General features: G+C 21.4%; 5 protein-coding genes across 5 annotated transcripts; 3 read left to right on the top strand and 2 right to left on the bottom strand. All coding sequences in view use genetic code 6, as the record gives it.

Moving 5' to 3' along the window:
• Window positions 1-3,946: 3,946 nt before the first annotated feature.
• TTHERM_00458210 (EGF-like domain protein) lies at window positions 3,947-8,204 on the top strand (the record flags this gene model as incomplete). Its single annotated transcript, XM_001024228.2, has 13 exons — window positions 3,947-4,142; window positions 4,192-4,286; window positions 4,346-4,385; window positions 4,443-4,555; window positions 4,619-4,652; window positions 4,708-4,781; window positions 4,833-4,884; window positions 4,938-5,053; window positions 5,119-5,299; window positions 5,613-5,689; window positions 5,864-6,619; window positions 6,673-8,084; window positions 8,171-8,204. 13 exons carry the CDS (start codon window positions 3,947-3,949, stop codon window positions 8,202-8,204), a joined length of 3,180 nt encoding a protein of 1,059 aa, XP_001024228.2.
• Window positions 8,205-13,340: 5,136 nt separating this feature from the next.
• Window positions 13,341-16,401, top strand: TTHERM_00458200 (EGF-like domain protein; the record flags this gene model as incomplete). The annotated part of the gene is made up of 14 exons (XM_001024227.2): window positions 13,341-13,536; window positions 13,586-13,680; window positions 13,740-13,779; window positions 13,840-13,952; window positions 14,026-14,059; window positions 14,116-14,189; window positions 14,241-14,292; window positions 14,346-14,461; window positions 14,519-14,699; window positions 15,018-15,094; window positions 15,155-15,197; window positions 15,274-16,038; window positions 16,090-16,263; window positions 16,328-16,401. The coding sequence occupies 14 exons, from the start codon at window positions 13,341-13,343 to the stop codon at window positions 16,399-16,401; spliced, it is 2,034 nt and encodes a 677-aa protein (XP_001024227.2).
• An 82-nt stretch (window positions 16,402-16,483) lies between these two features.
• On the bottom strand, window positions 16,484-17,542 carry TTHERM_000458199 (hypothetical protein; the record flags this gene model as incomplete). Its single annotated transcript, XM_012800038.1, has 2 exons — window positions 16,484-16,760; window positions 17,415-17,542. The coding sequence occupies 2 exons, from the start codon at window positions 17,540-17,542 to the stop codon at window positions 16,484-16,486; spliced, it is 405 nt and encodes a 134-aa protein (XP_012655492.1).
• Window positions 17,543-18,234: 692 nt separating this feature from the next.
• Window positions 18,235-18,396, bottom strand: TTHERM_000458198 (hypothetical protein; the record flags this gene model as incomplete). The annotated part of the gene is made up of 1 exon (XM_012800037.1): window positions 18,235-18,396. One exon carries the CDS (start codon window positions 18,394-18,396, stop codon window positions 18,235-18,237), a length of 162 nt encoding a protein of 53 aa, XP_012655491.1.
• Window positions 18,397-23,379: 4,983 nt separating this feature from the next.
• On the top strand, window positions 23,380-24,394 carry TTHERM_000458197 (transmembrane protein, putative; the record flags this gene model as incomplete). Its single annotated transcript, XM_012800036.1, has 8 exons — window positions 23,380-23,453; window positions 23,513-23,555; window positions 23,613-23,725; window positions 23,793-23,826; window positions 23,883-23,956; window positions 24,007-24,058; window positions 24,112-24,227; window positions 24,283-24,394. 8 exons carry the CDS (start codon window positions 23,380-23,382, stop codon window positions 24,392-24,394), a joined length of 618 nt encoding a protein of 205 aa, XP_012655490.1.
• Between the last annotated feature and the right edge of the window lie 3,541 nt (window positions 24,395-27,935).

The raw sequence follows: 27,935 nt of genomic DNA, 5'->3' as shown, positions 1-27,935 counted from the left end.
CATTTTGTTAAATAAATTACATTTTTACACAAATTAAAAATTGAAGATCACTATTTATCTGGGATTTCCTTGCAAAACTTTCCAAAATAGTAGCATTTTCTGCTTAGCTTGTACAGATAATAAATGAAAAATTATACATGTGATTGTAAAGAAAGTTTTTATAATGATAAAACATAAATTGATTATATGTCATTCTTTTATATATGCTTAAAATGAACTATCAGCTCTACATGTTTGAAATGTATAAATGTAAATAAATAATAGTTTATACCTAAGTGGGTATTATTTAGACACTTCTAAAAGTTATTGTTTAAAATGTAACTTTTGTTGTAAAATATTTCTTTAAAGTAGTGATGAATGTGTAAGCAGTTGTATGATTATAAAATACGAAATTAATTTCAATAAATTTTTATGCAAAAAAGGGTACTTTTACAATTTTTAATTTAAATATTATTTACTTCATTTTACAAAACATAATAATTAAATATGTTTTCACTCTTAAAATTCAAATATAAAGTTGTTAATCATAAATACTAATGTTTCATCTAAAACCATTGACAATTTAAGTTAACCCACTTAATCAAAAAATTATATTGCTATAGGACATGCTACTCCAAACTCTGTAATCTTTTCATTAACTTCTCATAATTATGGAGCTGTTTAACAAATTTTTGCTGTGTAAAACTTTATTTATTAATGTAATTAAATGTGAGTTATCGATTACTGGTATAAAATTCATTTTAAAGCTTTTAGCAACTAATCATTTGGTTTTATTTCATAACGTAAATATCATTCATTACTTTATCAAAGATGATAATAGCTCTTTAAAAATTTTACTGAAATTTATAGTCTAGTTATTTGTATATTTATCTATTACAAATTTAATGCAGAAAGAGTATATATCATTATAATTGATAATACTGGAGGGAATATAGTAATTTGAATATTGATATTAATCCTTCCTCTAATTTTTACAGAACAATTTAATAATAATTAATATTAGGATAGTTTGTTGATTTGGATCTGAAATACAAATAAAATTTATATATAACTTATAGTCCGTCCCAGACAAAATAAGCCTCTAGATGGAGCCATGCGGCTACTAAAGTATATAAAAAAATTTTTTTATTTTTAGTAAATCCATACTTTTGTAGCCGCATGGCTCCATCTAGAGGCTTATTTTGTTTGGGACGGATAATAGTAATCAATAAAAATTATATTTATTGTAATAATTTTTTGGTTTTTTGAATGAAACTATTATTATAATAATTCTTTCCTTTTCATTTAAAGAGTTTAATTTAATCTTTTTGGGATGTAACAATATAGTAAATAATTAAAATAGTCTTTATAGCGATTATTCTTTTGTAATAGATAACATTTAAATATTTTATTGTAGATAAATAAATTTACCTAGCTTTTAGACACTTTAAGAATAAGTTTTTTTACACTTTATTGAATAACAATTTATAAAGGATTATGTTTAATCTTAATTTTCAAAAGAAATTTTAAATTAATGGTCAATGTTCTCATAAATTCTTTAATTCCCGTAAAATTCTAAATATATCCCATCAAAAATGTTTAATTATTTAGCTCGCTTTTAAAGTATTAATTTTAATTCTTAGAATTATAATAAGACATTTAATTGGTAAAAAGCAAATTTTAGAATGTATGTTATGGGTATTTATTTATTCTTTGATTTATAATTAGCTAATATATAAAAGAAATTTAATAAATTAGATAAAAACAAGATGGCATAAATAAATAGTAAAATATTGTAACCACAGTATGTGTAATATTAATCTTGTTATCGAATTGAATTTTTCTAATAATTTGATTAGCTTTTCCATATTTAGTAAATTTATTTTGAAGGCATTATTTAATAGGAAGAAAAAGTGTAAAACTAGAAACTCGATCAAATTTTCTTAGTGTAGTTTATTAAAATTAATAAATAACTAACAAACAAACAAACAAACAAAAGCAAAGCTATATGGGTTTCCTTAGATACTTTAGACGGTATCTTTTAACTGTAAAAGAGCTTAACTGAGAGTTAATTAACATTTAACTAGAAAAGTGACATATCAATCAATAAAAGAATAGATATTTTTACCTCTATAATGATAAGCTAATGAATTTAATTTGGTTGTTGTAAAAGAATAAAAAAAATAAATGTAGACATATTAAAATGAAATATACTAAAATTCATAATATAAATAATAATTTAAAACAGTTATGATCTTTGAAAAAAAAATTTCTTTTATTTTTAAAAATTATTTATTATTTAATAATTTCACATTAAATATTTTATTTACAATAAAAATTTTTAAAGACAAAAGTACAATTTTTCACAGAAAAATAATTAAATTTTATATTTTATTAAAACTAAATCAATTTTTAAAGATAATATTTATGGTTTAATTTAATTATTATATTTTTATAAGTTTTAAAGTTAATATAATTTTATTCTTTCTGTGTATTTAGTATAATTCTAATTGCAAGAGAGGATAATTATTATTAATTGTTTTAGATAAATGTAAAACTAAATTTATTTGGTATTTTTTTATTTTGGTACATTATTTTTAATGACTTTTAATAGAAGAGAAGAACTGGTTTGAGAAATATCTAAAATTAGTATAAAATATATTTTATAACTGTAATTTTATTAAAAAGAAATACAAATAGTAATCTTTATAAGCTGTTTAATAAATTAAAAAATATCTTACTATTTTCATTCAAGCGGTAAAACATTTAACTTTAATAAAAGATATTTGAGAATATAAAATTTAAAAGATGTAATTCACAAAAAATTTAAAAAACCAATATGGATATAATTAACTAATCTTATTAATAATAAAATACTCAAATAAATTTTTAATTATATATATTTACATGATATATTTCTTCAAAAATTTTTATCAGAAAAACAACTAAAGAAGTTACAAGTTTATGGTATAATAATTACTTGGTATTAAATAGAAAATAAATGCAGAGAAAAAATATTATATAAAGAAAAGGAATACATAAAAATCTTTAATTTTAATTATAAACAGATTTGGAATTTGAAATATTAACAAATAATATCAAAGAAAAAATTATGATATTATTCATTTATTATTTATAAGTTTATCGATGTAAAGCAATAACTAGTTATTTATTATTAATTTTTAATGATAATCAAAAACACTTTATTTTTATGGGAAAAAATTTATTCTTTTGATGATTCTAATTCTTATTATGATTAAAATACCACCAAATTTCATAAAATAAGATAGAAAAGACAAGCTTACTTTAAGTACACATGTACATTATTAGTCATTAATTTAAAATCCATTATAAAAGAATTTTTGCTTTGGCTTATTAGTGAGTTGACGTAGAAGTATTAAATTTTTCAAACAATAATAACTAGCTAGTTTGAGAAATGAAAGGTACTTATAATTTATATATTATGATACTTGCAAATAATTATCCATGAGTTATAATTTTGTTTTCAAAAATTATATTTTTTACATAATCAAATATGTAAGAAACATAAAGTAAACAAATAACCACTAATATAATTTATGTGTCTCGATGCAAATTTTTAGAATAAATATTTAATTTTGATAAAGATCGAAATATAAATGAGAGATAGATTTTATTTTCTAAACAAACTTAATAAAATTATGGATTAAAATAAGTTTTAAAAATGTATAAAGTATTCTTTAATAACATTATATTCTTTAAATAAATTATTTTTTTTTGTTAACATAAACTATTTGTATATTTATATAGCTTACATAATTATCACTATTTATATATTTATTAATTCTAATGTTACTCTAATCAAAACCTATTGCACTCTCTCTTTTTAATAAATGTAATTGGATGATATCTTAAGAATTAAATTTAATTATTTTTTGAAAAATATTAATACTTTTAATAATCTAGAGACAAAAGGCAAATAGTAAGAATGAAGAAAGTAAAAAAAGGAAAACAGATTATACTTTTCCTAATCATTCAGAATATATTTATTTACTGTCAATCTTTTAGTTTTACTTCAAATACTCTAACCTCAACTAACCTTGGCAGCAATTAAATCATTAGTGTAACATATAAAAGCGTAGGAGTAGTAGCTACTTGCTAATAAAATTAGTCTGTAATAAAGGGTAAAATAAATATTGTAGTTCGTTTTTGTAATCTAAAATATTTAAAAAGCCATATCTTTTTCGAACACTTATGCAGCATCTAATAAACAATCTTATTCAGGTTCTTAAAATTGTATTAGTGTTTAATTCTATTAATCTGATGCAGTAATAAAATACAATATATTAAAAATAAATAAGCTAACTTATCTATTTTTTATATAAAGAATCATATATTTCTATCTATTTTTCAGTAATCTGGATTCTGTAATTACTTTAATCATTTTGATAATTAAAATAATATTTATCTTTTAAAAAAATAAGTATTAAACTATGGTGGAAGTTATATTAGTCAATATAATACTGCTTTTTCAACTAGTAGCAATACATACACTTAAACCGTATCTGTATAAAGTTCTGTATAAAGTGAAGCAGGAGTATATAATTATTAATTAGACTTTTATTGTAATTATGTTAAAGATTTTTTTGAAATAATTTAGATTTTGGTTGGGTTTTCAAGTGGGGAAATCAAAAGTAAATATTATTTTTATATCAGGATAGCCATTAAAAATAATAATTAATTTAATAGACTTTTTTTAGAATGTTAATCATTAAACCTTTAATAACTGTACAAACTAAGTCATAGGACTATGGTATAGCTAAGTAAATAATTTTAAAAAAATTAAAAAAAAAAATTATTTTTAATAATTTTAGATATCCTCAGTTAATTTAGTTTTTGCTGCATGCGGATCTTCTAAAATTTTTAGTAAATATTTATTTTACCTAATTAATTTTAATTTTGTATCATTAATTTAACAGTTTATGATAAAAACATGATTTCTCAAGGTTAATCTGTCTAATAAACCATTTATTATGCTATAAACTCATTCTAGATTACAAATAATATTAATTTAATAAAATTTATCAAAATGGGAGTAAAAAGAATATATTTGAATATATTGAATAAAATTTCTTTATTTCTTTATTTATTTATTTAAAGGTAGATGCTAACTATACATGTGGAGGTGTTTCTAAAGATGGTCAAACATATACAATGAATGTTTATTATTATTCTAGTAATACATTCAATAATTATAAATCATTTCCTCTGAATAATGATTTTGTTGATATTTATGGATTTACTTCCTATTTTATGGTGCTTTATTAAAAATTTATCACAGGTAAATAATACAAAAATTTTATTAAAAGTAATAATAAGTTATTAATTACACCTTTTTTTCAAGTTTACTTGAACACTTGTTAAAATGTTTAAATGTCTTTTTTTAATTTCTAATTTCTTCCTTATTACCTTTGTTTTTCATATCTTTACCCCCTTTTAAATTTATACCCATTTTTTTAAAACTTATCTTAAAAAAATCCGGGGTAGGGGTTAGTATGCGATGACTCAATGTATCAATAATCTATCTATTAACTTTTAAAAAAATTTAAAAAGATAATTAATCATTTTAAATGGATTTAATTTTTTAAATATAGTTTATAATTTCGATGGAAATACATTAGGATAATCTACACCTACATTGAATTAATTTACTCTTTTCTCTTTTTTGAATGTAAAATAAATTTATAGATTCAAATAATGTTTTAGACTTTTACTTTAATCATTTTAATAGGAAACAAATTTTATGACAGTTGATAACTAAAATAATATTTAAAGTAATTTAAAAATAATAAATATTTAATTTTGTTTGAAAAATAAAAAATCTTTAATTTACTGTTTAAAATAGTATGGACTACCACTATAAGCGCTGCGTCTTGCCCGTATTACTGTATATGTTCATCAGGATCTTCTACTTGTACTTCTTGTCCATCTAATAGTAACAGAGCTAATTTAGACTCAAATAATAAATGTCCTTGTAATCCTGGTTTTTATGATGATGGATCCAGTTAAGCTTGTATTAAATGTCCCCTTTCTTGTAAAACTTGTAATGGACCAAATAATAACAATTGTTAATCATGTTAAGATGGTTATTTTTTAGTATCAGGCTAGTGCCAGTAATGTGATTAGAGTTGCTAAACATGTTAAAATACAAACAACTTTTGTGTATCATGTAATCAATCTTCAGGACCTAGAACTTTAAATGCAGCAAATGGAACATGTTTATGCACATAAGGTTATACAGAAAACTAAAATAAAATTTGTACTTGTAGTAATAATTTATGTTTGGTATGCAACCCTTAAGATGGAAGTTAATGCTAAAGTTGTAAAAATAATACTTTATGGAATTTAACATCAGATAACAAATGTGAATGCAAAGATGAATTTTACTTTGACTCAACTTCAAATGACTGTAAAAGTTGTAATTTTCCGTGTATAAAATGCCAAAATTCTAGTACATACTGTACATCTTGTAAAAATACAACTGGATGGTAACTAGTAAGTAACTCATGCTCCTGTAAAGCAGGATATTATTAAGATTCAAGTTCTAAAGACTGCTAAGCTTGTCCTTCTCTTTGTTCTGAATGTAACAGTAGCACTTAATGTACATCTTGTAAAAATTCTTCATCAATGTAATTAATTAATCAAATTTGTAAGTGTTAAGAAGGATTCTATTTAGACATTTCTACAAATGATTGTAATAGTTGTAACTTTCCATGTATAAAATGCCTAAATTCTAGTACAAGCTGTACATCTTGTAAAAACACAACTACATGGTAATTAGTTAATAATACATGCTCTTGTAAAACAGGATATTATTTAGACTTGAGTTCTAAAGAATGCTAAGCTTGTACTTCTCTTTGTTCTGAATGTAACAGTAGTACTTAGTGTACATCTTGTAAAAATTCTTCATCAATGTAATTAATTAATCAAATTTGTAAGTGTAAAGATGGATATTATTAAGACATTTCTTCAAACGATTGCTTACCTTGTCCTCCTCTTTGCTCAGCATGCACTAGCAGCAATTTTTGTACTTCTTGCAAAAATTCTATGTCTATGTAGATTTCTAATAATATGTGCCAATGCTCAAGTGGATTTCATTTAAGTTAAGATTAAAGAAACTGTACAAATTGCTCTAATCTTTGTTAAACATGCAATAATGATCCTAATTATTGTTTATCATGTAAGAATTAACCAGGATGGAGTTTAGATTAAAATAAAAATACCTGTTATTGTACTGATGGATACTATTTTGATACGACTAAATAAATATGTTAGTAATGCTCATCTAACTGTAAAACTTGTAAAGATTAGAGTAGTTATTGCTAATCTTGCTATAATTCTTATTACTTAGCAAATAATTAATGCTCCTAAGAAGCCTTTCCTACCAATATATCTTAAAAAACAATAGAAACATTAACATAAACAACTTAATCTGCTGCATATATTGCAATAGGATCTACAACAGCAAGTTCAATAATATTTTCCATAGCTTCTCCTAATGGTGGAGCGGTTTAGTAGTTTATGTCAGTGCAAAAGCTTTATTTTTTATTGTTTATAGACATTGTGTACCCCCAATTAATATATGCCTTTTTTAAGACTCTGAGTGGAACTAGTCCTCTAATTTTATTCAAAAAAATAAACTTATTTTCTTATTTTATTTAAGAAGATCAAAATTAAATTATAAAATAAACGACTAATGGTATAGTTTTTACTTAATACCAATATAAACATTATAGATTGTTGGAATTTCAAGATTATATACCTAACAAATTTAATGCAGAAAAAGTAACTAGTAGTGTTGTTTAAAATGGTGGAGGACCAATCATTTCTATTTTAGCAATATGGATTTTAGTTTTACCAATATTTTCAATAAACTATCTCAGAAAAAAGAATAAATATGGGAATCTTTTGAAAAGCAGTCCTAAAGAATCTTCATTGTACACTTAGGATGTTACAACTAAAGAGAGGATTTATTACTATTATAAAAGAGTCATTAGTATTTTGACAGTTATGCTACATGAGACAATTATTATTGTTTTGTCTTTCTCAGTAGTTCTTCAGATTATGTCATTTTATTTATACGGGTTATAAACAAATAATCAGATATTTTAAATTGCATTTTTAGTGATTATATTTGTTTATATTATAATAGCATCTTACTTAACCTATAAAATAATTAATTCTGAGAAAAATAAATTAATTTTTGCTTAAGAAGTAAATAAAAATGAAGAATTTTAGAAAATGGTTAATAATTAATTTTTAGAGGATTATATCTAAATTAGATATTTTAGTAGAAATTTCAAATTCATAACTCTTATATTATCAAACATAATGATACCGACATTCCTTGCAATATTTTATAGCTAATTTTATTTCTAAGTAGGCTTTTGGCTTTTCATTGAAACCTTAATCTTAGTTCTTAGAATAATTTTTAGACCTCAAAAAGATAAATTAAATAATATTAAGTAAATTGTAGATTCAATATTGTGGATGATAGTTCTTATTTTAATACTGTTGCTTAGTTTTTAAATTAATTAGCTTCTACAAAACAATATCAGTGAAAAAGATATAGAAATAATTGACAAATACAATATTGCTATGACTATTTGTATACTTTTGATTTTATTTTTGAATCCCATAATTCTAGTCATAAAACTTATTTTAAACATACCATTCTTGCTAAAAACAATAAATTAAAAATTATGTAAAAAAAATGAAACATAAGACAAGGTAAATAGTTTAATTGAATTAGATAGCTTATAAGGTATAAGTAACACATAAGAGAATTTATCTATTTTAGAAAATTAATAAGCAAAAAATAAAAACTTCTTTTAAAAATCAAATTCAAAATTACCAAGTAATAATAGTGAAAAGGAAGTCTATTAAAAAAATGTTAGTTAAATTATCATGGGAAGACTAAAAAGTAGTTGCAACAATAATCCAAAAATAATAAAATTACCTTTAATTAGCTTTTAAAAAAATAAATAAATAGGCGATAAAAACATATAAATTTATAATTAGGATGATTAAAATAAAAGTTAAATTTGAAAATTAATTTTATCATTCAGAATACCTTAATTGTTCAAATATGGTATTTAGGCTTATAAATTTATTTTTTGTATTTTATTAAAATTTTTTTTATTCTTTTATGAAATTTAATAATTTTATTTTTTATTTTTTACAAAGATATTACTCTTTATGGAAGGAAAGTTGAAAGTGTTTAACAATTTTTAAAATTTATTTTATCAATAACATAATGAAAGAAAGATAAATGAAATTAATTGTTTAAAAATATTTGCTTTAAATGAGTTTGAAAAATAATCTATAATTCATGAAGTTAATAATTTAAGCTTAAATTAGTTATTTATTTACAAAAATTAAAAAGTGAAGATCACTATTTATATGTGCAAGAAAAATGACTAATTTCCTATATTATTAAAATATTATAATAAAAGTTAAACATAATAACTAATAGTTTTTGTAAATGTACAAAAAGATATAATTTTGACTCCTCTAAAATTTTTTACATTTAAAGCTAATTTATTTGCAAAAATTTCCAAAATAGTAGCATATTCTGATTAGATTTTTTAGATAATATAAAATGGGAAATTAAAAATTATATGTGTTTTTAAAGAAAGTTATTATAATGATAAAACATAAAATGGTTTTATTCCATGATTTTATCTATGCTTAAAACCTATTATCAGCTCCACATGTTTGAAATCTATAAATCATGTTTAAATGAAAATAAATAATAGTTTATACCTAAGTGAGTATTATTTAGGCACTTCTAAAATTTATTGTTTAAAATGTAACTTTTGTTGTAAAATATTTCTTTTAAAGTAGTAATGAATATAAAATGTGAAATTAATATCAATAAATTTCTGTGCAAAAAAGGGTACATTTACAATTCTTAATTTAAAGATTATTTATCTTATTTTTAAAAAAATAATAGTTTTCACTCAAAATTCAAATATAAATTTGTTTTTCATAAAAACTAAAATTTCTTCTAAAACAAATTAACCCACTTAATTAGCAGATTATATAGCTAAAGAACATACTACTCCAAACTCTGTAGTCTTTACAAATACTTCTCATAATTGTGGAGCTGTTTAAAAAATATTTACTGTGAAAAATTTTATTTATTACTGTAATGAAATGTGAGTTATCGACAACTGGTCTATAGTTCATTTAAGACTTTTAGTGGAAATAGCCCATTGATTTTATTTCATAACATAAATATCTTTCATTACTTTATCAATGATAATTATGCTCTTAAAACAAAATATACATAAATTTATAGACTAGATATTAATAATTTATCAGTTAAAAATTTAATGCAGAAAGAGTATATAGCAGAATAATCTGTTAATATTGGAGGATATATAGTAATTTGAGCATTGATATTAATCCTTCCTCTAATATTTATAGAATAATTTAGTAATAAGTAATACCAAGATAGTTTGTTGTTTTGGATCTCTTTAGAGATTGTCAATTACAATTTATATGTAACCTAGTAATCAATAAAAAATATATTTTTATTGCAAAAGATTTTTGGTGCTTTGAATGAAACTATTATGATAATTCTTCCTTTTTCATTTAAAGAGTTTAGTTTTATCTTTTTGGAATGTAAAAATAAACAATGTAAATAATTAAAATAATATTTATAGCTATTATTCTTTTGTAATAGATTACAATTAAATATTTTTTTTTAGCTAAATAAATTTACCTAGGTTTTATATGAAAAGATAATTTAAGAATAAGCTTTTTTACACTTTATTGAATAAAAATTTATAAAGGATAAAATTGAATCTTTATTTTCAACAAGAAATTTTAAATAAATGGTCAATATTTTCATAAATTCTTTAACTCCCTGATTCTAACTATATTCCATCAAAGAAAGATTTTACTTATTTAGCTCATTTTTAAAGTTATAATTTAATCTAATTCTTAGAATTATAATAAGATATTCTAAATAGTTTAAAGCAGATTTTAGATTCTTTGTTATTGGTAATATTTTATTCTTATATTAATAATTTGTTTTTTATAAAAGAAATTTAATAAAATATATGAAAAATTACAATATCACCTAAATAAATCATATAATATTGTAACAACAGTAAGAGCAATATTAATCTTGTTATTGAATTCAATATTTCTAATAATTAGATTAGCTTTGAATTTTCCATAATTAGTAAATTTATCATGAAGGCAGGCACTGTTTTAAGGAAGAAAAAGTATAAAACTAGAAACTCAATAAAACTACCCTATTGTTGTTAATTAAAATAAATAAATAACATACAAACAAAAGCAAAGCTATATAGGTTTCTGTAAATGCTTTAGGTGATATCTTTTAACTTTAAAAGATCTTAAATGAGAGTTAATTAACATTTAACTACAAAAGTGACAAATCAAGAACTAAAATAATAGATATTAGTACCTCTAAAAAGATAAGCTAATAAATACATTTAGACATATTAAAATGATATATATTAAAATTCATAATATAAATATAATTAATAACAGTTATGATTCTTGAAAAAAAAACTTCCTTTATTTATATAAAAACTATTATTAATAACTTCATAGTAAATATTTTAGGATAAAAATTTTTAAAGACAAAAAGTACAAATTTTAACAGGAAAATCAATAAGTTTTATATTTTTTAATCTTAAATGTAATCTTTAAAGATAAAATGTAGTTTTTGTGCTAAAAAAATATTATTTAATTTAAAATTTATTTCATTTAATTATTAATTTTTATATTAAGGTAAATATTCTGGAATAAAATTTATAAAATAAATGTATTATTTTAAACAGGAAAATAATTAAATTTTATATTTTATTAAAACTAAAATCAATTTTTAAAGATGATATTTATGTTTTAATTTAATCACTAGATTTTTATAAATTTTAAAGTTAACATAATTTTAATCTGTTTTTCTATTTAGTATAATTCTAATTATAAATTTAACTTTCAAAGATATTATTCATTGATTATATAAGATAGTTGTAAAACTATATTTATTTGGTATTTTTTTTTTATTTTGATGGATTATTTTTAGTGGCCATTAATAGGAGAAAAGGACTAATTTAATAAATATTTAGAATTAGTATAAAATAAAAAAATTAACAATAATTTTATTAAAAATAAATACAAATAGTAATCTTTTTAGTCTATTTAATAATTTTAAAAATATCTTATTATTTTCAATAATTTAGAAATAATGAAAAATATTTGAGAATATAAAATCTAAAAGATTTACTTCACACAAAATTTAAAAAACCAATATTTAGAAAGAAAAAAAGAAATTTATGGTATAAAAATGATTTGGATTAAAATGAAAAAGGCAAAGAAAAAATATTATAAAAAGAAAAGGAATAGATAAAAATCTTTTTTTTTAATTATGAACAGATTTGAAATTACAAATATCACAAATAATATTAGAAATCAAAAATTATTATGATAAAATGTATTTATTTTTTAATTTATTAGTCTAAAACAATAACTCTTTTTTTATTATTAATTTTTAATTTTAATTATAAATACTTTTTAATTTATTTATTAATTTTGGAGAAAAAATAGATTCCTTTGGTAGTTTTAATTCTTATTTATTATGATTAATATACCACTAAATTTAATAGAATATGATTTAAAAAATTAAGTAAGTTTACATGTAAATATATATGTACATATTCGTCATTAATTTAGAATCCATTATAAAAGAATTTTTGTTTTCACTTATTAGAGAACTGACAATTTTTCCAATCAATAATGGCTAGCTAATTCGAAAAATAAAAGGTACTTTTTTTTGTATATTTTACAATCATTGAAAATAATTATTCATGTATTATCATTTTTTCAAAAACTTTTTTAAACTAAGGTTTTGCTTTCAAAAATTATATTTTTTAGAATAAATATTAAATTTATTTTCATAAAGAAGTGAACTATTAATGAGAGATTTTTATTTTCTTAACAAACTAAATAAAATTACAAATTATAATAAATTTAAAAAAATGCATTGAAATAAAATAAATAAAGAAAATAAATAACTCTTTATTAACATAATATTCTTTATATAAATTATATTTTTGTTAACCTAAACTGTTTGTTTATTTATACAGCTTACTTAATAATCAATAAAAATAAATTATATATTTATTCGCTCTAATGTTACCCTGATCAAAACCTGATGATTAGCTATTAAGGGTACTGCACTCTCTCTTTTTGTTAAATGTAACTGGATGACTATATCTTAAATTAAATTTAATTATTTTTTGAAAAATCATATTAATATTTTAGATAATCTAGAGATAATAAGAATGAAAAAAATAGGAAAAGGAAAACAGATTTTACTTTTTATAATCATACAAAATATATTCATATACTGTCAATCTTTTAGTTTTACTTCAAATACTCTAACATCAACTAGCTTTAGTACTGATAAAATCATTAGTGCTACATATAAAAGCGCAGGAGTAGTAGCTACTTGCTAATAAAATATGTCTGTAATCAAGGGTAAAATAAATATTTGAGTTAATTTTTATAATCTAAAATATTTAAAAAGCACTATCTTTTTCTAACACTTATACTGCATCTAATGTAAAATCATATTCAAGTTCTGGAAATTGTATTAGTGTTTAATTCTATTAATCTGCTACAGTAATAAAATAAAATACGTTAAAAATAAATAAACTAACTTATTTATTTTTAAAATAAAGCAAAATTTAATTTTATCGATTTCTCAGTAATCTGGAAAATGTAATTACTTTATTCTTATCATTTTGATAATAAAAATATTATTTATTTAAAAAAAAAAAGTATTAAATTATGGTTCAAATTAAATTAGTCTTTATAATACTCTTTTTTCAACTAGTAGCAATACATACACTTAAACTGTATCTGTATACAGTTCTGTATAAAGTCAGGAAGGAGTATACAATTATTAATTAATTAAATAGACTTTTTATTGTATTTATGTTAAAAATTTTTTGGAAAATAATTTAGATATTGGTTGGATTTTCAAATGGGGAAATTAAAAGTAAATATAATTTATTATATCAAGATAACCATTAAAAGTAATAATTAATTTAAAAGACTATTTTTAGAATGTTAATCATTAAACCTTTAACAACTGTACAAACTAAGTCATAGGGCTATGGTACAGCCAAGTAAATAATTTTAAAAAATTTAATAAAAATATTTATGTAAAATAAATTTAGATAGATTCAGTTAATTTAGTTTTTGCTGCATGCGGAGCTTCTACAATTTTTAGTAAATATTTATTTTATCTAATTAATTTAAATTTTTTATCATTAATTTAACAGTTTATGATAAAAGCATAATTCCTACTGGTCATTCTGTTTAATAAACCACTTTTTATGCTATAAGCTCATATTAGATTTCAAATAATGTTAATCTAATAAAATTTATCAAAATGGGAGTAAAAAGAATATTTATGTATAAATTTAATGAAAGTTCTTAATTTATTTATTTAAAGGTAGATGCTAATTATACATGTGGAGCTGTTTCTAAATATGGTTCAACATATAAAATGTTGGTGCTTTATTATTCAAGTAATGCATTCAACCTTTATAAAACATTTACTTTGAATAATGATTTTGTTGATATTTATGGATTAACTAACTATTTTATGGTGCTTTAATAAAATCTTATCACAGGTAAAAAATAAATAATTTTTATTTAAAATATAAATAATTCTTCTTTATTTTAAAGTTTACTTGATTTGAATTGTTAAAATATTTAAATGTCTTTTTTAATTTTTAATTTCTTCCTGAATGACTGACTACTTTTGTTTCTCATATACTAATGCCCTTTTAAATTAATTAACACACATTATTTAAAACTTATCTTAAAAAATCTGGGTCGGTGTTAATGTATGATCAATGATTTACCATATATCAATAATCTATTTAAATTTTAAATAAATTTAAAAAGATAATTAATCATTTTAAATGGATATAATTTATTAAATATAGTTTTTAATTTCGATGGAAACATATTAGGATAATCTTAAACTATATCTAATTAATTTACTCTTTTCTCTTTTTTGGATGTAAAATAAATTTATAGATTCAAACAATGTTTTAGATATTTACTATAATTATTCTAATAGGAAACAAATTTCATGACAGTTGATAACTAAAATAATATTTAAAGTAATTTAAAAATGATAAATATTTAATTTTATTTAAAAAATAAAACAATTTTTATTTAATTTATTGTTTAAAATAGTATGGACTGTCACTTTTAGCACTACTCCTTGCCCTTATTACTGCAAATGTTTATTAGGATCTTCTATTTGTACTTCTTGTCCATCTAATAGTAACAGAGCCAGTTTAGACATAAATAATAAATGTCTTTGTAATCCTGGTTTTTATGATGATGGAGTCAGTTAAATTTGTATAATATGTCACTCTTCTTGTAAAACTTGCAATGGACCAAATGATAACAATTGTTAATCATGTTAAGATGGTTATTTTTTAGTATCAGGCTAGTGCTAGTAATGTGATTATAGTTGCTAAACATGTTAAAATACAAATAACTTTTGTCTATCATGTAATCAATCTTTAGGACCTAGAACCTTTAATGCAGCAAATGGAACATGTTTATGTACATTAAATTATATAGAAAACTAAAATAAAATTTGTAGTTGCACTAATGATTATTGTTTGACATGCAACCCTTTAGATGGATTTTAATGCTAAAGTTGTAAAAATGATACTTCATGGAATTTAACACCGTATAAAAAATGCGAATGCAAAGATGGATTTTACTTGGACTAAACTTCAAATGATTGTAAAAGGTGTAGTTTTCCATGTATAAAATGCATAGGTTCTAGTACACGCTGTAAGTCTTGTAAAAATACACAAACATGGTAACTAGTAAATAATTCATGCTCTTGTAAAGTAGGATATTATTTAGACTAAAGCTCTTAAGAATGCTAAGCTTGTCCTTCTCTTTGTTCTGAATGTAACAGTAGTACTTAATGCACTTCTTGTAAAAATTATTCATCAATGTTATTAATTAATCAAATTTGTGAATGTAAAGATGGATACTATTTTGATATTTCTTCAAATGATTGCTTACCTTGCCCTCCTCTTTGCTCAGCATGCACTAGCAGTAACTTTTGTACTTCTTGCAAAAATTCTACATCTATGTAGATTTTTAATAATATGTGCGAATGCTCAAGTGGATTTCATTTAAGTTAAGATTAAAGAAACTGTAAAAATTGCTCTAATATTTGTTAAACATGTAGTAATGATCCTAATTATTGTTTGTCGTGTAGGGATTCACCAGGATGGAGTTTAGATAAAAGTAAAAATACTTGTTATTGTACTGATGGATACTATTTTGATATGACTAATTAAATGTGTTAGTTATGCTCATCTAACTGTAAAACTTGTAAAGATTATAGCAGCTACTGCTTATCTTGCTATACTTCTCATTACTTAACTAATAATTAATGCTCCAAAGAAACCCTTCCTACAAATGTATCTTAAAAAACAATAGAAACTTTAACATAAACTACTTAATCTGCTGCATATATTGCAATAGGTTCCACAACAGCAAGCTCAGTAATTTTTTCCATAACTTCTCCTAATGGTATAGCAGTTTAGTAGTTTATCTCAGTGCAAAAGCTTTATTTTTTATTGTTTTTAGACATAGTGTATCCACAACTAATTTATACCTTATTCAAGACTCTTAGTGGAACTAGTCCTCTAATTTTATTCAAAAAAATAAATTTATTTTCTTATTTTATTTAAGAAGATCAAAATTAAATTATAAACTAAACGACTAATGGTATAGCCTTTACTGAATGTCAATATAAAAATTATAGATTACTGTAATTTCAAGATTATATACCTAACAAATTTTTAGCAGAAAAAGTAACTAGTAGTGTTGTTTAAAATGGTGGAGGACCAATTATTTCTATTTTAGCAATATGGATTTTAGTTTTGCCATTACTTTTAATACATTTTTTCAGAAAAGAGAATTAATATGGGAATCTTTTGAAAAGTAGTTCTAAAGAATCTTCATTTTACACCTAGAATGTTACAACTAAAGAGAGGATTTATTACTATTATAAAACAGTTATAAGTATTTTGACAGTTATGCTCCATGAGACAATTATAATAGTTTTGTCTTTCTCATTAATTCTTCAGATTATGTCATTTTATTTATATGGGTTATAAACAAAAAATCAGATATTTTAAATTATATTTTTAGTGATTATATTTGCTTATATTATAATAGCTTTCTACTTAACCTATAAAATAATTAATTCTAAGAAAAATAGATTGAATATTGCTTAAGAAATAAATAAAAATGAAGAATTTTAGAAAATGGTTCATAAGTAATTTTTAGAGGATTACATCAAATCTACATATTTTAGAAGAAATTTCAAATTCATAACTCTCATATTATCAAACATAATGATACCAGCATTCCTTGCAATATTTTATAGCTAATTTTATTTCTAAGTAGGCTTTTGGCTTCTCATTGAAACTTTAATCTTAGTCCTTAGGATAGCTTTTAGACCTCAAAAAGATAAATTAAATAATATTAAGTAAATTGTTGATTCAATACTGTGGGTGATAGTGCTTATTTTAATACTGTTGCTCAGTTTTTATATTAATTAGCTTCTATAAAACAATATTAGTCAAAAAGATATAGAAATAATTGATAAATACAATATAGCTATGACTATTTTTATATTTTTAATTTTATTTTTGGGTCCTATAATTCTAATAATAAAGCTTATTTTAAACATACCATTCTTGTTAAAAACGATAAATCAAAAATTATGTAAAAAAAGAGTAAAAAATTAAACACAGGACTAAGTAAATAATTTAATTGAATTAGAAAACTCAAAAAGTAGAAAAATAATATAATAAGAGGATTTATCTATCTAAGTAAACTAATAAGCAAAGAATAAAAACTTTTATTAAAAATCAATTTCAGAATTATCAAGTAATACAAGTGACATGGAAGTCAATTAAAAAAGTGTTAATTAAATTATCATGGGAAGACTAAAAAGTAGTTACAACACTCATCCAAAAATAATAAAATTACCTGTAATCAGCTTTTAAAAAAATAAACAAAAAAGTGATAAAAACCTTTAAATTTAAAATGATGATTTAAATAAAAGTTAAATTTGAAAGTTATTTTTATCACTTAGAATACTGTATTTCTTCAAATATGGTATTCAGGTTTATATCTTATTTTTTTTTGTATTTAATTATTTCTCATTTCAGATTTAGGAAATCCGAATATCCGAAATCTGAGATAATGAGAGTTTACAGTAATAGTAGCAAAAATTATTTTACTGCTTTTTAAAGCCATATTGCTGGCCATTGGTATAATGAATTAATACAAATTTAGAATGATAATTTTATAAATCGAATGAATAACCAATAATTTTTGCTTAGTAAGGCAAATATCAATATGTAGTATTTATATCACTGTTTTATTTTGTTATATTTAAAAATATTTGCTTGATTACAATAAAACTAAAACCAAATTTTTAACATCAAGTTTACACAGAATTTATAAAAATCTAGCTCAATAATAATTTTTCAAGAAATTTGTGCCAAATTATATCATTTTTCACTAAACTAGCAGTAAATAGAATATTTTAATTCAACTTTTATTATTTAATTTAACCAAAAAAAAATAATTTAGGCTGACTCTAATTATAGTTTATGGTTTGCATGTGATAAAACATTCTAGGTATTTATAAATGATTAAGATACATTTACTAACAAATATATTTTATTTTAGCTAATAATAGTGATAATAGTGCTTAATTCAAATAAAGAATTTACTTAATATATTATAATCATTTTTTAAAGAATATCATAGATAACTCAATTTTTACTAACAAATAAATTAATAATATTTCAAAATTAATTAAATAAAATTATAAAATTTATTTATAGCAATATAAATCTTGGTTAAACAAGTTTTTAAAAATGTTTTTAAATTATTAATTAAAGTCTTGTTTTTGTTGCAACAGTGATATTTAAAATTTTTTATAATCGTATTGAATTTTATTTTGAATTTGATCGTTGATAGAATATTTATATGTATAGGTAAATATAGATACTTTAAATCAATCTTTACTTACATTATCCAGGTTTCTATGATTTAGAGACATCTGTTTTTCCATGAATCTATTGCATTTAGCATTATTTTTTTATGGAATTTCTTTCTAAGCCTGCCTTTCTTAAATTCTTTTTTAGATTTTGTTTATTTTTTATGAAATTTTTTTATTATTTTTGAATGTTTACAATAATAAATATTACTCTTTATGAAAGTTGAAAGTATTAAACAATTTTTAAAATTTAGTTTATCAAGAGTAAAGTAAAAGAAAGATAAATTAAATTAGCTGTTTAAAAATATTTGCTTTAAACGAGTTTAAAAAATAATCTATAATTCATATTGTTAATAATTTGAGCTTAAATAAATTATTTATTTACAAAAATTAAAAAGTTAATATTACTATTTAGTATCTATTTGTACATTAGCAAATACTATTACTTATTATGTTTAATTTTTATTATATTATTTTAGTAATATGGGAAATCATCCATTTTTCTTCAGCAAATAAATTACAACTTTGATTCCACAAAAATTGTTTATATTTAAAGATAATTTTTTTACAAAACAAAGAAATAGTAGCATTTTCTGTTTAGCTTGTATAGATAATACGAAATGGGAAATGAAAAATTATAGATGTGTTTGTAAAGAAAGTTTTTATAATGATAAAAATAAAATGATTGAATGTCATGCTATTATCTATGCTTTAAATCTATTTTCAGCTCACTCTTTAAAATATATAAATACTGTTTAAGTGCAAATAAATAATAGCTAATATCTAAGTAGGTATGATTTAGACACTTCTACATGTTATTGTTTAAAATATAACTTTTGTTGTAAAATATTTCTTTAAAGTAATGATAAATGTGTAAGTAATTGTATGACTATAAAATGGGAAATTAATATCAATAAATATTTATGCAAAAAAGTTTACTTTTAAAACTCTTAATTTAAAGATTATTTACCTCATTTTACAAAAAATAATGATTAAATATGTTTTCACTTTTCAAATTCAAATATAAAGTTGTTAATCATAAATACTAATATTTCCTCTAAAACCATTGATAATTTAAATTAACCATTAATAAGCAGATTATATAGCTATAGGACATGTGTTGTCTTTTCATTATCTCCTCATAATTGTGGAGCTCTCTAACAAATTTTGGATGTGTCGAATTTTATTTATTACTATAATTAAATGTGAGTTATCCACAAACTGGTATATAATTCGTTTAAGACTTTTAGTGGAACTAGTTTATTTCATAACATAAATATCTTTCATTAATTAGTCAAGGATGATTATAGCTCTTAAAATAATATTTACAGAAATTTGTAGACTAGATATTAGTAATTATCCCTTAAAAATTTAATATAGAAAGAGTATTAAGCAGAATAATTTGCTCATGCTTGAGGATATATAGTAATTTGAGTATTGATATTAATCCTTCCTCTATTATTTACAAATAATTTAATAATAAGTAATGGTAGGATAGTTTGTAGATTTGGATCTCTTTAGAGATTGTCAATTAAAATTTATATATAACTTAGTAATCAAATAAAAAATATATTTTTAATCAAAAATTTTTATATTTATTATTAGTTAATACATAAATGGAATTTAATAAATATTTTGAAAAATGACAATATGGCCTAAATAGATATTATAATATTGTAACCACAGTATTTGCAATACTAATTTTGTTATTGACCAATTTTTCTTTAAATTAGATTAGCTTTGAATTTTCCATATTTAGTAAATTTATTATGAAGGCATTATTTTAAGGAAGAAAAAGTATAAAACGAGAAATTCAATAAAAATATCCTATTGGAGTTAATTAAAATTAATAAATAGAAAACAAAAGTAAAGCTATATAGGTCTCCTTAAATGTTTTAGTTGATATCTTTTAAATGTAAAAGAGCTTAACTGAGAGTTAATTAACATTTAACTAGAAAAGTGACAAATCAAGAAATACAAGTATAGATATTAGTAACTCTAAAAAGATAAGCTAATAAATTTAATTTGGCTGTTCTAAAAGAATAAATTAAGACAAATTAAAATTATATATACTAAAATTCTTAATATAAATAAAATAAAAAATTATGATTCTTGAAAGAAAATATTTTGTTTATTTATAAAACTATTTTATTATTAATAACTTCATAGTAAATATTTTACAATACAATTTTTAACAGGAAAGTCATTAAATTTCATATCTTTTACATCTAAATGTAATCTTTAAAGATAAAATGCAATTTTTATGATAAAAAATTACATTTATTTTAAAATTTATTTCCTTTAATAGATACTCTCTATGTTTTGGTAAATATTTTAGAATAAAATTTTAAAAAATAAAAGTATAATTTTGAACAGAAAAATAATTAAATTTTAATATTATTAAAACTAAATCAATTTTTAAACTTAATATTTATGGTTTAATTTAATTACTATATTTTTATAGATTTTAAAGTTAACATAATTTTATTCTGTTTGTGTATTTAGTATAATTCTAATTACAAGTTTAACTATAAAGGATATTATTTTTTATATAAAATGATTGTAAAATAAATTTATTTGGTATTTAGTTTTGGTGCATTATTTTTTATGACTTTTAATATAAGAAAAGACCACAACTATAATTTTATGAAAAATAAATGAAAATATTAATCTTAAGAGGCTGTTTAATAATTTAAAAAATATCTTATTGTTTTTAAGCAGTAAAAGTTAAAAATATTTAAATATAATAAAAGATATTTGAGAATATAATATTTAAAACATTTAATTCGCACAAAATTTAAAAAACAAACCAATGTGGAGAGAATTAACTAATCTTATTAATAAAAAAATACTCAAATAAAATTCTAATTATTTTATATATCATGATATATTTCTTCAAAATTTTTTATCAGAAAAACAACAAAAGTAGTTTAAGGTATAATAATAACTTGGTATCAAATGGAAAATGCAGAGAAAAAATATTATAAAAAGAAAAGGAATACATAATTATCTTCTATTTTAATTATAGACAGATTTGGAATTTGAAATATCAACAAATAATATCATAAATCAAAAATTATTATGATGTAATATATTTATTATTTTTTAATTTATTGAATAAAACAATATATTGTTTTTTATTATTAATTTTTAATGATAATCAAAAATACCTCATTAATTTATTTATTAATTTTGGAAACAAATTTTTGTTTGGTGGTTCTAATTTCTTAATCTGATTAAAATACCACCAAATTTAATAAAATAAGATAGAAAAAATTACATAAGCTTACATTAAGTACATATGTACATTATTAGTTATTAATTTAGAATCCATTATAAAAGAATTTTTGTTTTCACTTATTAGAGAGTTGACGTAGAATTATTAATTTATTCATACAATAATAGCTAGCTAATTCGAGGAATGAAAGGCACTTATATTGTATATATTATGATATTTTCAAATAATTATTCATGAATTATAATTTTTTTCAAAATTTTTTTAAATTAAAATTTTGTTTTCAAAATTATATTTTATACATTATCTAATGTGTAAGAAACATAAAGTAAACCAATAATCACTAAACATAATTTACGTATCTTCACTCAAAATTTTAGAATAAATATTAAATTTTTATAAAGACGCGATATGTAAATGAGAGATATTATTTTCTAAACAAACTAAATAAATAAAATTATGAATTAAAATAGGTTTTTAAAAATGCTAAAGAAAATACTCTTTATTATCATTACATTCTTTACATACATTTATTTTTTTTGTTAACATAAACTTGTTTGTATATTTATATAGCTTACAAATAATCACTATAAATTATCTATTTATTAATTCTAATGTTACTTTAATTGCACTTTCTTTTTTTCTTAAATGTAATTGGATGATATCTTAATAATTAAATTTAATTATTTTTTGAAAAATATTAATACTTTCAATAATTTAGAGACAAAAGACAAATAATAAGAATGAACAAAGTAGGAAAAGGAAAGCAAATTTTACTTTTCATAATCATTCAGAATATATTTATTTATTGTCAATCTTTTAGTTTTTCTTCAAATACTCTAACCTCAACTAACTTCAGTAGCGATCAAATCATTAGTGCAACATATAAAAGCGTAGGATTAGTAGCTACTTGCTAATAAAATAAGTCTGAAGTTAAGGGTAAAATAAATATTGGAGTTAATTTTTTTAATCTAAAATATTTATAAAGCAATATCTTTTTCGAACACTTATGCAGCATCTAATATACAATCCTTTTCAGGTTCTTAAAATTGTATTAGTGTTTAATTCTATTAATCTGGTTCAGTAATAAAATACAACACATTAGAAATAAATAAGCTAACTTATCTATTTTTTATATAAAGAATAATAATATATTTTTATCTATTTTTCAGTAATCTGGATTCCGTAATTTCTTTAATCGTTTTGATAACTAAAATAATATTTATCTAAAAAAAAAATAAGTATTAAATTATGGTGGAAATTATCTTAGTCAATATAATACTGCTTTTTCAACTAGTAGCAATACATACACCTAAACAGTATCTGTATAAAGTTCTGTATAAAGTGTAGCAGGAGTATACAATTATTAATTAATTAGACTTTTTATTGTAATTATGTTAAAGATTTTTTGAAATAATTTAGATTTTGGTTGGGTTTTCATCTGGGGAAATCAAAAGTAAATTTTTTTAAAAAATCAGGATAGCCATTAAAAAGTAATAATTAATTTAAAAGACTTTTTTTAGAATGCTAATCATTAAACCTTTAACAACTGTACAAACTAAGTCATAGGACTATGGTATAGCCAAGTAAATAATTTTTATAAAATTAAAAAAAAATTTATTTTTTATAATTTTAGATAGATTCAGTTAATTTAGTTTTTGCTGCATGCGGATCTTCTAAAATTTTTAGTAAATATTTATTTTACCAAATTAATTTGAGTTTTTTATCATTAATTTAACAGTTTATGATAAAAACATTCTTTCTCAAGGTTAGTCTGTTTAATAAACTATTTATTATGCTATAAACTCATATTAGATTGCAAATAATGTTAATCTAATAAAATTTATCAAAATGGGGGTAAAAAATATATTTGTGTACATTTAATGAAAGTTCTTAATTTATTTATTTAAAGGTTGATGCTAACTATACATGTGGAGGTGTTACTAAATAAGGTCAAACATATTCAATGTTTGTTTCTTATTATTCAAGTAATACATTCAACGTTTATAAATCATTTTCTCTGAATAATGATTTTGTTGATATTTATGGATTTACTTCCTATTTTATGGTGCTTTATTAGAAATGTATCACAGGTAAAAATAAAAAAATTTATTTATTTAAAATAAAAATAACTACTCTTTTTTTTCAAGTTTACTTGACTTGTTAAAATGTGTAAATGTAATTTTTTAATTTTTATTTTCTTCCTAACTACCTTTGTTAGTCATATATTAACACCCTTTTAAACTAACTCCCATTTCTTAAAATTTATCTTAAAAAGTTCTGGGATAGGTAGGTGTGAGTATGCAACGATTTAACTAACATATATCAATAACCTATTTAACTTTTTAAATGGATTTTATTTTTTAAATATAGTTTATAATTTCGATGGAATTACATTAGGATAATCTATACCTATATCGAATTAATTTACTCTTTTCTCTTTTTTGGATGTAAAATAAATTTATTGATTCAAATAATGTTTTAGACTTTAGCTCATCATTTTAATAGGAAAATAATTTCATGACAGTTGATAACTAAAATATTATTTAAAGTAATTTAAAAATAATAAATATTAAATTTTGTTTGCAAAATAAAAAATCTTTAATTTACTGTTTAAAATAGTATGGAGTACCACTATTATCGCTACGCCTTGCCCATATTACTGTATATGTTCATCAGGATCTTCTCCTTGTACTTCTTGTCCATCTAATAGTAACAGAGCCAATTTAGACACAAATAATAAATGTCCTTGTAATCCTGGTTTTTATGACGATGGACTCAGTTAAGCTTGTATAATATGTCACCCTTCTTGTAAAACTTGTAATGGACCTAATAATAACAATTGTTAATCATGTTAAGATGGTTATTTTTTAGTATCAGGATAGTGCTAGTAATGTGATCAGAGTTGCTAAACATGTTAAAATTCAAACAACTTTTGTTTATCATGTAATCAATCTTTAGGACCTAGAACTTTAAACGCTGCAAATGGAACATGTTTATGTACATAAGGTTATACAGAAAACTAAAATAAAATTTGTACTTGCAGTAATAATTTATGTTTAGTATGCAACCCTTTAGATGGGAGTAAATGCTAAAGTTGTAAAAATAATACTTCATGGAATTTAACATCTGATAACCAATGCGAATGCAAAGATCAATTTTACTTTGACTCAACTTAAAATGATTGTATAAGTTGTAATTTTCCGTGTATAAAATGCTAAAATTCAAGTACAAGCTGTACATCTTGTAAAAACACAACTACATGGTAACTAGTAAATAATACATGCTCTTGTAAAGTAGGATATTATTTAGACTCAAGTTCTAAAGATTGCTAAGCTTGTCCTTCTCTTTGTTCTGAATGTAACAGTAGTACTTAATGTACATCTTGTAAAAATTCTTCATCAATGTAATTAATTAATCAAATTTGTGAATGCAAAGATCAATTTTACTTTGACTCAACTTCAAATGATTGTAAAACTTGTAATTTTCCTTGTATAAAATGCTAAAATTCAAGTACAAGCTGTACATCTTGTAAAAACACTACTACATGGTAACTAGTAAATAATACATGCTCTTGTAAAGCAGGATATTATTTAGACTCAAGTTCTTAAGATTGCTAAGCTTGTCCTTCTCTTTGTTCTGAATGTAACAGTAGTACTTAATGTACATCTTGTAAAAATTCTTTATCAATGTAATTAATTAATCAAATTTGTGAATGTAAAGATGGATACTATTTTGATATTTCTTCAAATGATTGTAAAACTTGTAATTTTCCTTGTATAAAATGCTAAAATTCAAGTACAAGCTGTACATCTTGTAAAAACACTACTACATGGTAGCTAGTAAATAATACATGCTCTTGTAAAGTAGGATATTATTTAGACTCAAGTTCTTAAGATTGCTAAGCTTGTCCTTCTCTTTGTTCTGAATGTAACAGTAGTACTTAATGTACATCTTGTAAAAATTCTTAATCAATGTAATTAATTAATCAAATTTGTGAATGCAAAGATCAATTTTACTTTGACTCAACTTCAAAGGATTGTAAAACTTGTAATTTTCCTTGTATAAAATGCTAAAATTCAAGTACAAGCTGTACATCTTGTAAAAACACAACTACATGGTAACTAGTAAATAATACATGCTCTTGTAAAGCAGGATATTATTTAGACTCAAGCTCTAAAGATTGCTAAGCTTGTCCTTCTCTTTGTTCTGAATGTAACAATAGTACTTAATGCACTTCTTGTAAAAATTCTTCATCAATGTAATTAATTAATCAAATTTGTGAATGTAAGGATGGATACTATTTTGATATTTCTTCAAATGATTGTAAAACTTGCAATTTACCGTGTATAAAATGCCAAAATTCTAGTACAAGCTGTACATCTTGTAAAAACACTACTACATGGTAACTAGTAAATAATACATGCTCTTGTAAAGCAGGATATTATTTAGACTCAAGTTCTTAAGATTGCTAAGCTTGTCCTTCTCTTTGTTCTGAATGTAACAGTAGTACTTAATGTACATCTTGTAAAAATTCTTTATCAATGTAATTAATTAATCAAATTTGTGAATGTAAAGATGGGTACTATTTAGACAATTCTTCAAATGATTGCTTACCTTGCCATCCTCTTTGCTCAACATGCACTAGCAGTAACTTTTGTACTTCTTGCAAAAATTCTACATCTATGTAGATTTTTAATAATGTGTGCGAATGCTCAAGTGGATTTCATTTAAGTTACGATTAAAGAAACTGTACAAATTGCTCTAATATTTGTTAAACATGCAACAACGATCCTAATTATTGTTTATCGTGTAAGAATTTACCAGGATGGAGTTTAGATAAAAGTAAAAATACTTGTTATTGTACTGATGGATACTATTTTGATACGACTAATTAAATGTGTTAGCAATGCTCATCTAACTGTAAAACTTGTAAAGATTATAGCAGCTACTGCTTATCTTGCTATACTTCATATTACTTAGCTAATAATTAATGCTCCAAAGAAACCCTTCCTACAAATATATCTTAAAAAACAATAGAAACTTTAACATAAACAACTTAATCTGCTGCATATATTGCAATAGGCTCTACAACAGCAAGTTCAGTAATTTTTTCCATAGCTTCTCCTAATGGTGGAGCAGTTTAGTAGTTTATGTCAGTGCAAAAGCTTTATTTTTTATTGTTTTTAGACATTGTATATCCACAACTGATTTATACCTTTTTCAAGACTCTTAGTGGAACTAGTCCTCTAATTTTATTCAAAAAAATAAATTTATTTTCTTATTTTATTTATGAAGACCAAAATTAAATTATAAACTAAACGACGAATGGTATAGCCTTTACAGAATAGTAATATAAAAATTATAGATTATTGTAATTTCAAGATTATATACCTAACAAATTTTAAGCTGAAAAAGTAACTAGTAGTGTTGTTCAAAATGGTGGAGGACCAATTATTTCTATTTTAGCAATATGGATTTTAGTTTTGCCAATACTTTTAATAAGCTTTTTCAGAAAAGAGAACTAATATGGGAATCTTTTGAAAAGTAGTCCTAAAGAATCTT

The sequence above is a fragment of the Tetrahymena thermophila genome (assembly GCF_000189635.1).
Source record: "Tetrahymena thermophila SB210 genomic scaffold scf_8254395, whole genome shotgun sequence".
NCBI classification, from domain to species: domain Eukaryota; phylum Ciliophora; class Oligohymenophorea; order Hymenostomatida; family Tetrahymenidae; genus Tetrahymena; species Tetrahymena thermophila.
Note: the sequence above shows the minus strand (reverse complement) of the source record. Positions and strands in the feature narration are given on the sequence as shown.